The sequence below is a fragment of the Bombina bombina genome, chromosome 1 (genome assembly GCF_027579735.1).
Source record: "Bombina bombina isolate aBomBom1 chromosome 1, aBomBom1.pri, whole genome shotgun sequence".
In the NCBI taxonomy this organism is placed as follows: Eukaryota; Metazoa; Chordata; class Amphibia; order Anura; family Bombinatoridae; genus Bombina; species Bombina bombina.
Window position 1 is genome coordinate 1,351,321,800 of NC_069499.1, and position 14,152 is coordinate 1,351,335,951.

Sequence of the window (14,152 nt, forward strand, 5' to 3'; positions counted from 1 at the left end):
TTTCACCAAAGTTATGTTGTAATACATGTAAAAGGTTAACTTAGTTCTGCTAGTGCAGCATTTCAGTTCTCTGCGTAGCCCAACAGTGTGTACCTGGCTGAGTTTCATATGAAAGTTGCCCTCAATAATCCCTATGAAAGAATTGGTCAGGTGGAAGATGCATCAGGGTTACTTTCAGGAAGTCTGGTATCAAAGAATTAAACTGTCAATTTGTTTTTCTGTTCTACACTTTTTAAAACAGATGTCGTCTTGGTAGATTAGTTGTTTACATCCGAAGCAAGGCAGCCTCATGATGAAGCCCCAGACTATATATCACACTACATTGGAATGGGTAGCAACTCAACAAAATGATTTGAGTAAAAGCCATGTCTAGTGGATTGATTTATATTACCAATAAATATACTAGAACTCAGATTGGTTGGTTTGACTCTTCTACTTTTTTAAAATAGTCTTCAGATTATAGCAGCATCACATTCCAGTGAGAAGATCACTGTCCTTTTCTTTTGAAGGAAGCCAGATGGATTCTGTTGTGGGCAAATAAGGATCTTCTGTACTCTGCTGGAAGCTTGAAAGAAAAAAAAAAAAGAGCTGATGACAGAGAACAGATGGTTCAGATGCCCCTTGGTCCCTTTTCTAGTGAGAATGGCTGTAAACAAATCCTGGACTGTACATTTGTAATCTGACCTACTGTTTCAAGTTCTCCTGTTTCATCAATGGTGGATATAGTTTTGTAAATTAATTGTTTACATCTTGGCCATCTTCATATCTGGGATTTGTTGCTACTACAGTGCAGTAACATGCATTTTTACTGAATGGCCTAGTCTGCTTAGTAAACCCTTAGGATTTGCTTCTAGTCCTGGAAGTTTTAATGAACTCTTCTTTTCAGTCATCATGGGAAACATCCCTCAGGAATCTCACAATGATTTCTTCTTTTTTTTTCTTAACTAGACAAGTAGCTAAGCTGACAATCACTTTAATGTTCCATCTAGATATGATATGGTTTCTGAGTTTCATACCGCTTAAAGGGACATTAAACACTTTGAGACGGTAATATAAAATGATAAATCGTGTATATATAAAAAACCTCTGCAATATACTTTCATTATTTATTTTTTCCCCTTTTGCTGTAATTCCATTTTGAAATTGTGAACTTTTCAGCGTAGAACACTGTTATATTCCACACAGCCATTGGTTGCACACTCTAGTGACCTATTGAAAACTGTCCCTAATTGGCCACAGCAGAGAAGGTAACCTAAGTTACAACATGGCAGCTCCCATTTATTTATAGACACTGAAACTTTACACTTATTTTGTCAATATTAAATCAGCTATTGAAAGTTTATAAAATACAGCTACATGTTATTCTCAGACTAATCTTTTCTTTGAGTGCATCATTTTATCTAACATTTATTTAGTGTTTAATGTCCCTTTAAAGGGACAATGCGCACCTTGTAATTAGAAGACATTTATGCAGTTTTGCTATATAACATGTAAGCCAAGTCCAAATGTTTTAAAACCAATTAAGATCCTTTTTATTGGAATTATTTTTCAATTGCCAAACTCCACTCACCATTTGCCTTATTTGGAGGAGCCAATATTTCCTTTTGTCTGCAGACAACAAGGCTAGCTACTGTCATAGTAAAAACCCATTGTTTTGCAGTTGTTTTTAGTTAAATCCAATTAGGGAAAGATATGTAGCAGGGTTTTCCTTAAATAGTTGTCAAGGGTGCATTGCATTTCAAGTGTTGATAATGGAAGTGCAATTGAATATTTTATTTCTATAAATTGCATGCTCTATCTGAATCATGAAAGTCTAATTTTGACTTTAGTGTTCCATTAATAGAAAATAACATTTTTTTTTACATTTTGTTAGCAAAATGCACAGGACTTTGGTATAACAGAGTAGTACAGGGATATACCCTTTGCAAAGCCGGGTACGATTTGAGTTTTGCTCATCTACACAGTCTCATAAAAACTGAAGTTTACACTATATATTGAAAAGTATTGAATGTTATTGAGTGTTTTCATTGTTGCTTTTAATATAAAAGCATGTGTTTTTTGCAGGCATTTTTTTGCAGCACTTAAAAATGTATCGTTAATTTGCAAGTGGATGTGCTTCATTTGCAGCACTCCCAAAGATGTATTTAAACTTTTTGTAAGGTGTGTTAAACCAAACTTTGTGTGGATTTATATTTAAGAGTGTACAATTTTTTTTCCTATGCCCCCCTGTGAACTATTCAGGGAGAGTGAGGCTGAAGAAGCGGGAGAGAGAGGGATGAAGGGAGAGTAAGGAACAGACAGAGGGAGAGGATGGGATAGAGAGAGGAAGAGGGAGACAAAGAGGGAGAGAGAGATGCAAGGAGGCAGAGGAAGGGAGAGATAAAGGAAGAGGAGGAGAGGGAGGGAGAGTACGAGAGAGGGAGTGAGGTAGAGAGGGGAAGACGAGGGAGACAGAAAGAGAAGGGAGAGAGAGAGATTGAGGGGACGAGGAAGCAGCAATTACTTTAAAATGTATCAAAGGCATCTATAATATATTGAAAAAGCAGCAAACAAGAACACTAGAGGGGGGTCAACATAGTATGTCTAAAGAGACAGCCTTCTTTAACTATTTTACAACTCACATATGCTGCTGCTACTATTGTTGTCTTATTGCTCCCAGAGTCTTCAATGTTCTCTCCTGACTTCTACTGCAGACAGTGCAGGCACAGCTCCAGCCAACCATCTAGAGAGAGTTCTCATACGGAACCCATTCTCTTAACCGCTCCTCTTCCTGCTCTCGCTGTTTCGGAATTTATGCTGCACCTGACATGACTGCAGTTCCTACAGTTAATAACCCAGCACATAATTTACACTCACATTAGTATAAATAAAACATTTTACTTAGCATCAAGCAACAATGAAATGCTTTATTTATACGCCTCTGGCGTGCCCTATTACCTACCCCCCCCCTCCACCTTGCGGAGTCTGTAGCGCCAGGATTGCCACCACTGTCCTTGTCCTCTGCCCCCCATATGTCCTTATTTATGATTACGTCCCTGTGTTGTTCCATGTGTCCTCCGTAAATAAAACCCCCACGATTAATGCATCCTGGTTGTCCCTAGTTCCCAGAGCTTGGCCACTGAAACATTCTGTCACTATGTCCCTCACATGTCTAAATTGCTTTTGCACTTGTCACATTATCATTTTACCTTACGTTCTCAGTTGTACAATGAAACGTTGTTGGAATTATGTAGATATGGTTATGTGGGCAGAATGAGAAGTTTTCATTGAGTGCTGCAAGAATGAAGGGTTCCATTTGTAAATTGGTTGGGGTCATAATAGTGGGAAAGGGGTAGAATTGTGATTTGAATCAGTTTAAAATCTGACGTATATTTGTACATTTGAATTTAGCAGATTATGTGGTTTCTACAAAAGGGGATAAATGGAGTGATAAAATACATATAGTATGCAAGGAAGCTGAAGCATACGCTGTTAAATGTGAAAGTCAGGGGATAATGGTACAAATAGTGAAAGAACTGGCAGAAGCTGCCACGTTTAGAGGCAGGGCCTGATATTTAATATTGAGCTTTCAGGAGAAATCACAAAAGATATAGAGGAACAAAGATCTTCAGTCAAAAGGTGAGTAGGTGAAAGCTGATGCCAAGGACAGAAAGTTGGTTGGGAGCAACAGCTGAGGCTAGTCAGGTACTAGGAACATAGCCATGGGCAGAATGCTGGCTCTAAATCTGTGGTAAATGGACAAGAGACAAATTATTTCAGAATCATGGTGGTGTGTAGGATCAGAAGTAAACAGCGTTGCCGCCTACACAGAAGTCCGAAATATAACTGTCTGCTTTCTTCCTTAACCTTTGTGCCTGTTATGAATTCGGTAATTTATATTTTTGTCCACATCAAAGTTTTGTTTTTTTGGAAAAAAACAAAATGTTATTAGTCAGCTTGTAATATTTATAAGTACAAATCTTGTACTATCGCAAAGGCGCTTTTTAATTTTATTTATCAACACTTTTCTTTCTTTTATTGTGTGTTTTATTTATTTAAATAAAAAATCCTTGTGCAGATTAAGATGACAACTTTAGTGTATTAAATTATTGTTTTTATTGGTACTGAGTTTTCCCTTTTCCTTACTTTTGTTTGTTCAGTCCTAAGAGCCGTCTAATTCAGTTGAAAAAAGAGAAGCTAGAATATGTGCCACGAGAACATGATTATGGACTTTTGCCAGCTCCAATCCACATTGGTGAGTAACATAATACCAATAAAGTGACTCAGTTTAGAAGCCACTCTCACATCACTTTTTAAAGGATTATTCAGAGGCCAGCATTTCAATTTCCTGAGCCTTTGAAAGGGCCATACTATAGTTTTAACCCTGTGAAACCCACAAAATATTTATGTCCTTTGTTTGCAGAAGAGATACTATCAGCAATAAAAGGATATAAGATAGGGTGTATATGTTTTGAGGGTAATATAAAAGATTAATGTTTAAAACAGGATATTATCCTGCTCTGAAATAAAGCATAGGAGATGCTTCAGAAGCCACTTGCCCACCACTGATTTACTAATATGCAGTGTGCCTGGACATGTGTATAGATCCAAAGACGTCAATGCCAGATTTCTTAAAAATGGTGTAATAAAAATGTAGTGAAGTGAAATACTTTGTTAAATGCCTTTTTCCCCTTGGGACTGCACAATTATTTAATAAACATAATCTCTTCACTAAATGTTAACATCAGCTTAAAATATATTGTCTGTGTGTATATATATGTATGTATGTATATATGTGTGTATATATATATATATATATATATATATATATATATATATATAGACAGCATGAAGCAAGTGCACTCTCACAAAGTTTTCCAGGTTCCAGGGTGCTAGAGTAGGGTTGGGTACAGTAAACAAGAAACAGCACTCTCTGGACTTGATGCAAATAATCAATTTATTTGGTAACGTTTCGGGGAATGCTCCCCTTCATCAGACCCGATCAGGTTTGATGAAGGGGAGCATTCCCCGAAACGTTACCAAATAAATTGATTATTTGCATCAAGTCCAGAGAGTGCTGTTTCTTGTTTACTATATATATAATATATATATATATATATATATATATGTGTGTGTGTGTGTATATATATATATATATATATATATATATATATATATATATATATGTGTGTGTGTGTGTGTATATATATATATATATATATATATATATATATATATCACTCTAGTTTACAAGTCAGGAGTTAAAGTCTACTTGCCCAGAGAGAAAATGTAACTACTGTAGTCAACTCAATTTTAAAGTTAGGAAAAAGTCAAATTTTGCACTCGTTAGCTGCAATTTCTTAGTCTTGGTGGACTAGATATATATATAGATATAGATAGATAGATCTGCTATTGCTATTTATTGCTATGCCTGTTAGCATTTGCTCTGGCCTGTCAATCTTGTAGCTGCGCACAAACATAAGGTTGCTTTAACAAGGCTACAATGGATAGCCATAGAGATCTCCAGTTTAGAATAGTGTTACAAGGTTCTATTCTGGGACGTATAACTTTCCTAGTGTGTGCTTAATGAGAGAGAGAGAAAGTTCTATCCTGCTCTGGCTCAGAGCCACAGTGCCTGAAAGAGGCTTTTGTTTTCCTCAGTGAGGTCATTACTGCAAAGGCAAATTCCCAGCAGATTGAGCTGTTTCCTGGAACCTGCCAATAAGAGAAGCTTTGAAAATAAGGACAAACTAGGAGTTAGTTGTAAGAAAAATATTTTTTCTCCACGCCTCTGGGCGCTGACGTTGTAAGTTTGTGTCCACGTCTGGGGCTTTACAGCTCCTATAACTAGCTGTATTGTGTCTCATGTGCAGCGCCCAGGCAGCTGTGTCTGCTGAGGCAAGATTAGGAGCTCATTTTTGGAAACCTTCCAGGCTGTTGTAAATGTTTGCAGGTTTTTCATTTTTTATTATCTGTGGTATATAATGATGGCTGTCAAGATTTACCTCACCCTTGACCACTATTATACAGCCTACAAGCCTTCTTGTTCCCTTCTCTTCTTCACAATGTTCCCCATCCAAATTAAATTTAAATATGCTCTCACTCAAATTCATATTTAATCCATATAAAACAAGCATGTTTCTTGTGCCTAGGTAACGATGTGCTGTGCTTAGGGTGGTCTTGAAATGTGTGTATTAACTTTAAAGGGGTATTAAACTCAGTGTTAATTTCATAATAATGAATCTATGACTTAAAATTGTGTGTTGCTTGTACACTACCCCATAACTTGCTGCACAAACTGTTCCAATGATCCCATGGGACCTGGAATGTATGCACCAATTAGCCAGCTTCTGGTAGCCCAGTAGGTGGCAGTGATGTAACACGTGCCGTCACTGGCATTAAACCACAGCACTCAGCTACGCAGCATAATAATAAGAAAAAAATAATGATCCTGCTTGTATGCATTATATCTATCAGCATGCTGTTCTAAGTTTAGATTCCTTTTTATGAATCACTTCCATTGTAAAGATAAAATGCTGTTACAATAGAAGTACAGCTTTATGCATATTTAATAAAAAAAAAAGAATGTACCTACATATTTTAATCCTGCTCCTCACTAAGGCTGCATCTTGTGTTTGACGCAGCACTTCTCTGTGCAAACAAGCAGTGAAGCTCTTTGCCCTTATGCAGCTTCAGAATGGCTACAGTAAGGAAAGACAAAATGATCATTTATATATAGATATCTGTATATATATAAAATATATGTTTGTATTTGCAAAGCATCATTTAACCCTCTGTCCACAGGTGAGATTGACAAGTTGCACTTCTGTTGCTGACATGCGCTTTGTGTTTCAGGGAAATATTTGAGACAGAAAAGGTGTGATTTCCAGCTACCCTACGATATCCTGTGGCAGTGGAAACACAACCAGGTAGAATATGTTGGTGCTCATTTGTATTCAGCAGACACTTGCACAGCTAGTCGATAGAAAAAAGTATCCAGTTGCACGACCTAGCTCACGCTCCCTTACAGGAATTAGCATTTGGTGTTGGCTATGAGTAACTGAAGGACTCTTATTTTGGTAGAAGGCATCTAGTGCTGGATCCTTTTTTTAGATGAGTCTCATGAGAATTTAGATGTACAGCCAACAGCAGCCACATCTTTGGCCTGTATATCTTGGCTTCTCTCCAAGTGAGTGGAATTCACATTTCACTTGTAAGCTAAGCATATTAGAGTCCTTTAACAGTATTATGAATATAACTAAACACTTACTGTAGTATATTTCTTAATGTAAATTCCATTGAAACCCAATTAGCGGCTACCTGCAAACAAGATGATTACTCTGTTACCTTCCTCTTCCCCCTTTAACCGTGCTCCCAAAATGTAAAGGAATATCTCGCTACCACTTCTTTAGGCTAGCTGCTTGCTCATCAGCATTGCACAAGATAAAACTGAATTGTTCTGTACAAAAGTTGATAAATTATATATGCCATTTAGGAACCATCCAGGTTATTAAAGGGACAGTCTTCACACTAAAATTGTTATTGTTTAAAAAGATAGAGAATACTTCCCATTCCCCAGCTTTCTACAACCAACATTGTTATAATTATATACTTTATAACATTTAACCCTCTAAATGTCTGCCTGTTTCTAAGCCATTACAGACAGCCTCTTATCACATGCTTTTTTATTAGCTTTTCACAACAAGAGACTGCTAATCCATGTGGGCCATATAGATAACATTGTGCTCTCTCCCATGGAGTTGTGGCTGACACAAAATGCTAAATGCAAGTCAATAGATAATAAATATCCAAGTGATTAGGGGGCTGTCAAAAGAGGCGTAGATACAAGGTAATCAATATAACCATGTCGGCTGTGCAAAACTGGGGAATGGGAAATAAAGGGATTATCTATACACATTTTAGAGTTGACTGTCCCTTTAAAGAGCCTGCCATACAGTTTTGGTAGGAGGGAAAGAGTACAATTTTATGGAAGAATACCATCATTTTAAAAGCATTGAAACACAGATTAGATCTCACTCTCTACTCCCACCCACAAAAAAACCCTTTTCAATCACTTTTGATACTGTGTTTGTTTAATCTTTTGGGCAGTTGATTATAAAAGTGCTATTCAGAAAGATTTACATGAGAAGGGGGAGGGTAGTAATATATGTGTTAGGACTCATGTGGTATAAATTAACTGTAAGACTCATAGTAAATATAATAATGACAACATTATAGCTCATTTCTAATGCTTGATTTCATGTAGACCTTTTGCCCTTATTGTTATAGTCGGATGTTTCCTGGGGCTCTGTGCCTGTTGACATGGCCTCTCTGAGTCATTGAGGGAAATTCTGTTCCTTCAATGCATTTATCACCAAGATTGTCAAACTTTATTTTTCTTCCAGCTGTATAAAAAGCCTGACGTTCCTCTTTATAAGAAAATCCGTTCCAGTAAGTATCTTAATGCTATCTGTATTTCTACTGCACCTGTCAAGTAAAGTTGTTAGTAATTGTGCTGACATAATGGTACTAAATTGTAGCACTGCAGGATTTTATTTATTCATATTTTTTTAAAGAATTAATACTATAGTGTTACAAAAATTCTAAAAGGCAAACCACAATCTAATTGTGTTTTTTTTTATTTAATCATAAGACTACAAACACGTTCAAGTGAACTTTTTTGTATTGTAAATGAATATCTCAGGATCAATATGACAGCATATACTGTACATACTTTGTGAAGTTTAACTTACTTTTGAAGTCAGCCACTCTCACAATGAAGTTCAGTGAATCATCATATATGTAACTGACCCAAGGAAAAATAAAGGTTTTGTTTGTCTTGAAACCATATGGTGCATAGGTCCTGTTATAACCTACTGCTAAAAAAAACATTATCAAAACAAGATTCCAGTGTTTTTTTTTTGTTAATTGTTTTGTTTGTTTTTTGTGTTCTACTTTTTGAATTGAAGTATCATATACTATATGAATTTATAATATACAATAGGCCAGTGTTGTACATCCTAGAAATATGTTGCAACCACTTTTTATGATATTCTCCTTCTGTAGTCATTCACTTCCTTCACATTTTTATCTATATCTCAGTGCATTAAAGATATTTCATATAATGTTCCTTCTCTCCTCCATGTAACTGCCCCATTCTTTTTTCTTCATATTCTTTTGTGTTACCGTATGAAACAAGCCTTGTTACTACTGGTAAAGATTTAGGAATTATATGATACTCTATAAAGGTGTGTGGTATGAGATTGTGTGTGTGTTATAAAGGTGTGTGGTATGAGATTGTGTGTGTGTGTTATGAGAGTGTGTGTGTTTTATGAGAGTGTGTGTGGTGTGTGTGTGTGTGTGTACGGTGTGTGGCATGAGAGTGTGTGGGTGTGTGGTATGAGATTGTGTGTGTGTGTTATGAGTGTGTGTGTACGGTGTGTGGCATGAGAGTGTGTGTGTGCATGTTATAAAGGTGTGTGGTATGAGATTATGTGTGATGTGAGTATGGTATGAGAGTGTGTGTACGGTGTGTGGCATGAGAGTGTGTGTGTGCATGTTATAAAGGTGTGTAGTATGAGATTATGTGTGATGTGTGTATGGTATAAGAGTGTGTGTATGAGATTGTGTCTGTGGTGTGTGTATGGTATGAGAGTGTGTGTGGTATTTGTGTATGTTATGAAAGTGTTTGTGTGTTGTATGAGAGTGTGTGTGTGTGCTATTATCTTTTACAACACTTGCAAGTTTGACTAGAGTCAGGAATAAAGTAAGCACACATTTTAGTCGCTTTGCCAAAAATTGCAGCTATCTTGTTTTATACTACCTCTGACATTTTCAGACTAAGCATAAAAATATGGTCACAAAGGTATGTGGTATCATGGCAATGGGTCTTGGGGAAAAAAGTTTGAAGAACCCTGTGCTTTTCTGATATTCCTGCCCTTCTTGGTACAATCAATTACAGTGGAAGACAGAATTAGTTAGTTCACATACGGCTAGATTACGAGTCTTGCGGTACGGCTTTTAACGCTGAAAAATTGGCCATTACGCTGGAATGGCCAGGAACGTATATTACGAGTTTTGGCGGTATAGCTATACCGCAAGCATTTTAGCCTGTAACGCAACGTCCATTCCACACTCAAAAAAATGACGTTTGAGTGATCGATTTTCCATATTGCCATATTACAGGTTGTGCGTTCAGGCTAAAATGTTTGTTACAGCCTATACCGACAAGATCATAACTAAACTGTTACAAAGTACACTAACACCCATAAACTACCTACTAACCCCTAAACTGCCACCCTCCTGCATCACAAACACTATATTAAACTTATTAACCCCTAATCTGCCGACCACCTACATCGCAACTATTAAATAAACCTATTAACCCCTAATCTGCCGCCCCCGACATGGCAAACACTATATAAACCTATTAACCCCTAAACCACCACTCCCTCCCTGGCATCGCCGACACTATAAATAGGTTTAGTTTAGTAGTTACCTTGTGGGGGGCTGGAGGTTTAGGGGTTAATACTTTATTATAGTGTTGGCGATGTGGGCGCCGGTGGTGTAGGGGTTAATAGGTTTATTTAGGTGTCGGCGATGTCAGGGAGCGACGGAATAGGGGTTAATATTTTTTATTAGTGTCTGCGATGTTGGGGAGTGCTGGAATAGGGGATTAAAGGGACACTGAACCCAAAAAATTTTTTTGTGATTCAGATAGAGCATGCAATTTTAAGCAACTTTCTAATTTACTCCTATTATCAAATTTTCTTCATTCTCTTGGTATCTTCATTTGAAATGTAAATTTAGATGCCTGCCCATTTTTGGTGAATAACCTGGGTTATTCTTGCTGATTGGTGGATAAATTCATCCACCAATAAAAAAGTTCTGTCCAGAGGTCTGAACCAAAAAAAAAAGCTTCAATGCCTTTTTCAAATAAAGATAGAAAGTGAACGAAGAAAATTTCATAATAGGAGTAAATTAGAAAGTTGCTTAAAATTGCATGCTCTATCTGAATCACAAAAAAATTTTTTGGGTTCAGTGTCCCTTTAATCCCCTATTCCAGCACTCCCCAACATCGCAGACACGCAATAGGGGTTAATAATTTTTATTAGTGACGGGAAGCGGTGGAATAGGGGTTAATCATTTTTATTAGTGTCGGGGAGCGGCAGAATATGGGTTAATAACTTTATTTTGTGTCGGCAATGTCGCGGACTAGGGGTGTTTAGACTAGGGGATTGTGTTAGGGTGTTAGGTTTAAACATAACTTCATCAATGGGGTTGCGTTACAGCGATCTCAATTCCGTGATCGCAGGTGTTAGTTTTTTTTCTAACACTCTCTCCCCATTAATGTCTATGGGGGAAAGCGTGCACGAGCACGTAAACTCAGCCCTTAGCGTTTGTGCGGTATGGAGCTTAACGCACAGTAGCGCACAGCACAATGAGGTTTTTCAGTAACTCGTAATGGCAGCTCTATGGAGAGTGCACATTTTTTGGCGTTGGTTTCGCACACTGTCTAGCGCAAAACTCATAATCTAGGTTATAAATAGGGCACTCTTCCTACTTAAGCAAATTTTTATAGTATTCTATGCAGCAAAACAAATGCACACTTTCTTGCAGAGCTGTTACTTCTGTTTCTTTATTGCTTACTATTGCACTCTGGACGTCCATACCCTTCCATCATTATTAGGGTATGTAGATGTTGAGTTGCTTTACTGGGGGAAATACTGCCTATATCATCACAGACTGATTGTTACCAAGCAACTTGTCATTTACATTTGCAATCCTGAACCTCTTGGGACTCTTCTTGATAACTGTGAATTGTTAACACAGCACCCAGCTGCATTATGAGTTTGTTTGTGAAATGTCTCTCGGACATGTACCTGCTGTAGTTTGTACACTAACACTAGAGAGGATATAGTGTAGACCCTCCTACATGCTGCACCGTGATTGATAGATATAAGTAGCTCATTTATATTTGTTTCTAAGTGGCCACAACAGAGTTAATAAGATAAACAGCAATCAAGAGGTGCTAACAGTGACATTTTTAAGGTTTTTAAAGCATGTGTTTTGTATGCTGCTGTTATGCAGTGATTTACTTACATACTGTATATCAAAAATATATTTTAATGTTTGTTTTTTTATATAAATTTAATTGTGTTTTAGCGTTACCTATCTTTATTCTCTTATGAATGCAGAGTGCTTTGTGGTCCTCTTTCTCAGAATATGTTTATGAATTCCACATGCTTGGCTGAACCATGATTACACCCTCCAGATCACCCATGGTCCACCCCTCGTTTTGTCTGCTAAGTTTCTAAAATACCTCTTGTACCATTCGCTTTTGTATGATAAAACAGCTATGTGAATATTTTACGCTTTACTGTGTTTCAAGCATATGTCTGAAAATGTTGCTTTGTATTTGTTTGAATCTCTTGACAACAAGCTTTTGTTTCATGCGCTTGAATTGGGTACTTACCACTAGGCTTGTGCATTTGGATCCTTCGTTAGAATCTGAATGGGGAAGTCTTTTTTTAAACATGATTGATTCTGGTGCAAGATCACGTTAAGATCTGTGCAGATCCAGATCTTAATGTGGTGATCTTGCACCAGAATCAATCCGGCTCTGAAAGGAGCCAAATATTTCCGCATTCAGATCCTAACAAAGGATCCAAATGCACAAGCCTACTTCGCACAACTATAGATCTTAATGGCAGAAACACCCACTATCGAAATGTTTGGAAAGTAAAGATAAACAAGGCTCAATTTTCTTTTGGATCATGATCTCTGCTTTACAACTGGGTCCCTTGGCAATCTGACAAGCTTCTATGACTAGCCCTATTGAGCGCTATCATTTACATCACATTGTTTTCAAGTGGAATTGGTTGCAGGTATAATTTCACCATGGCCAAAATGTGGTTGCAGGCTATATTCCCTAATCCTGTGGTTAGTCACAGTTTTCTGGTGAGGGGAAGTAATTGTCCTGAGCAGGCAAGGTTAATCAGATTAGGGGCTGGGTAAATTATGAATAAGAGGCTTTGTGTGTAAAGTGTTATTGGAGTGGGAGGATCACTGTTACAGAGGTACGAGATTGATTGGGTTAGTGTGTGTAGTGGAGTAAATTTGCCATTGGGCTGCTGATACTTTGTCTCTTGTAGTAAGACAAATCTGCAAGTATTTCACATCAGAGATCTTTTAAATTCAACAGAGTAAAAGCTGGATAACTCCTCTAAGAACTGCTAGAAAATTCCAAACACTCTCACAAGAGGAGTGCCTAATCAGCCACTACCGACACTGTGTGACATAATATTAATTGAAGTCAATATTATTTTTATTGCCATTTTTTTACCACATACATATGTCTTCCTACTTATTTACAAAGGCACCTGTATTTAATTCCTTAAGGGACCTCATAGGTGCAGCTTGCAGACCCAGTGAGCCACCTTTCTATATTTAACTTTCCCTTATGTCTTCTGTCTCCCTGTTGCAAGTTATCTGCACTTCCTCCACTCTTCCATATAGTACCAGCTCTTTATCACAATTCATCATGTACTGCCTAATTCTCTCCTACATTTAGTGTTCATGTAATGTCTGCTGTCATTGCCGTTCTCTCTCATGTCATCTGCTTCCTTACCTCCATCATTCTCCTCTAGGTAATACCTGTATCATTCTCTTTTATACGTCTACTTGCTTCCTTCTCGTTCCCCTCAAGCAAAGTATGTTTCAATTTCTCTCTTGATTGCAAAGAATATTTATTCTCTCTGTTCCAGTTAATGACAGCTTCCTTGTCACTGCTTCACACAGTGTATGCCCCCTTACTTCTTTACACATCATTGTCTTTCTCTCTGTTAATAGCTGCTATCTTTTGTTTCTTTCATGTGCTTTTCATTAACTTTTCTCTGCTCCCCAATTAATGTCTTGGTATTTGCCATTTTATACATTATTTCTTTATCTTTCCTTATTGTTATATTAATTCATTTTCTATATATTCAGTGTAATTACGTTTTCTTCTATTTTTTGCTCAATGTAAAACTTATTTTCTTTTTTTAAGATGTGTACGTAGATGTGAAGCCTCTGTCTGGCTATGAAGCCACCACATGCAACTGTAAGAAACCTGAAAACCTGTTGGAGAAGGGTTGTGTAGAAGACTGTTTAAATCGGTTAGTGTCATAGCAGG

At 37.3% G+C, this 14,152-nt stretch overlaps 1 protein-coding gene across 1 annotated transcript in view; it reads left to right on the forward strand.

The window, feature by feature from the left end:
- ASH1L (ASH1 like histone lysine methyltransferase) overlaps positions 1-14,152 on the forward strand; it is a 505,039-nt gene that overhangs the window by 286,896 nt on the left and 203,991 nt on the right. Inside the window, exons 7-10 of the mRNA XM_053703215.1 lie at positions 4,140-4,234; positions 6,835-6,908; positions 8,385-8,430; positions 14,027-14,135. Of these exons, the coding sequence (XP_053559190.1) occupies positions 4,140-4,234; positions 6,835-6,908; positions 8,385-8,430; positions 14,027-14,135 (324 nt within the window). The remainder of the gene's footprint in view (positions 1-4,139; positions 4,235-6,834; positions 6,909-8,384; positions 8,431-14,026; positions 14,136-14,152) is intronic.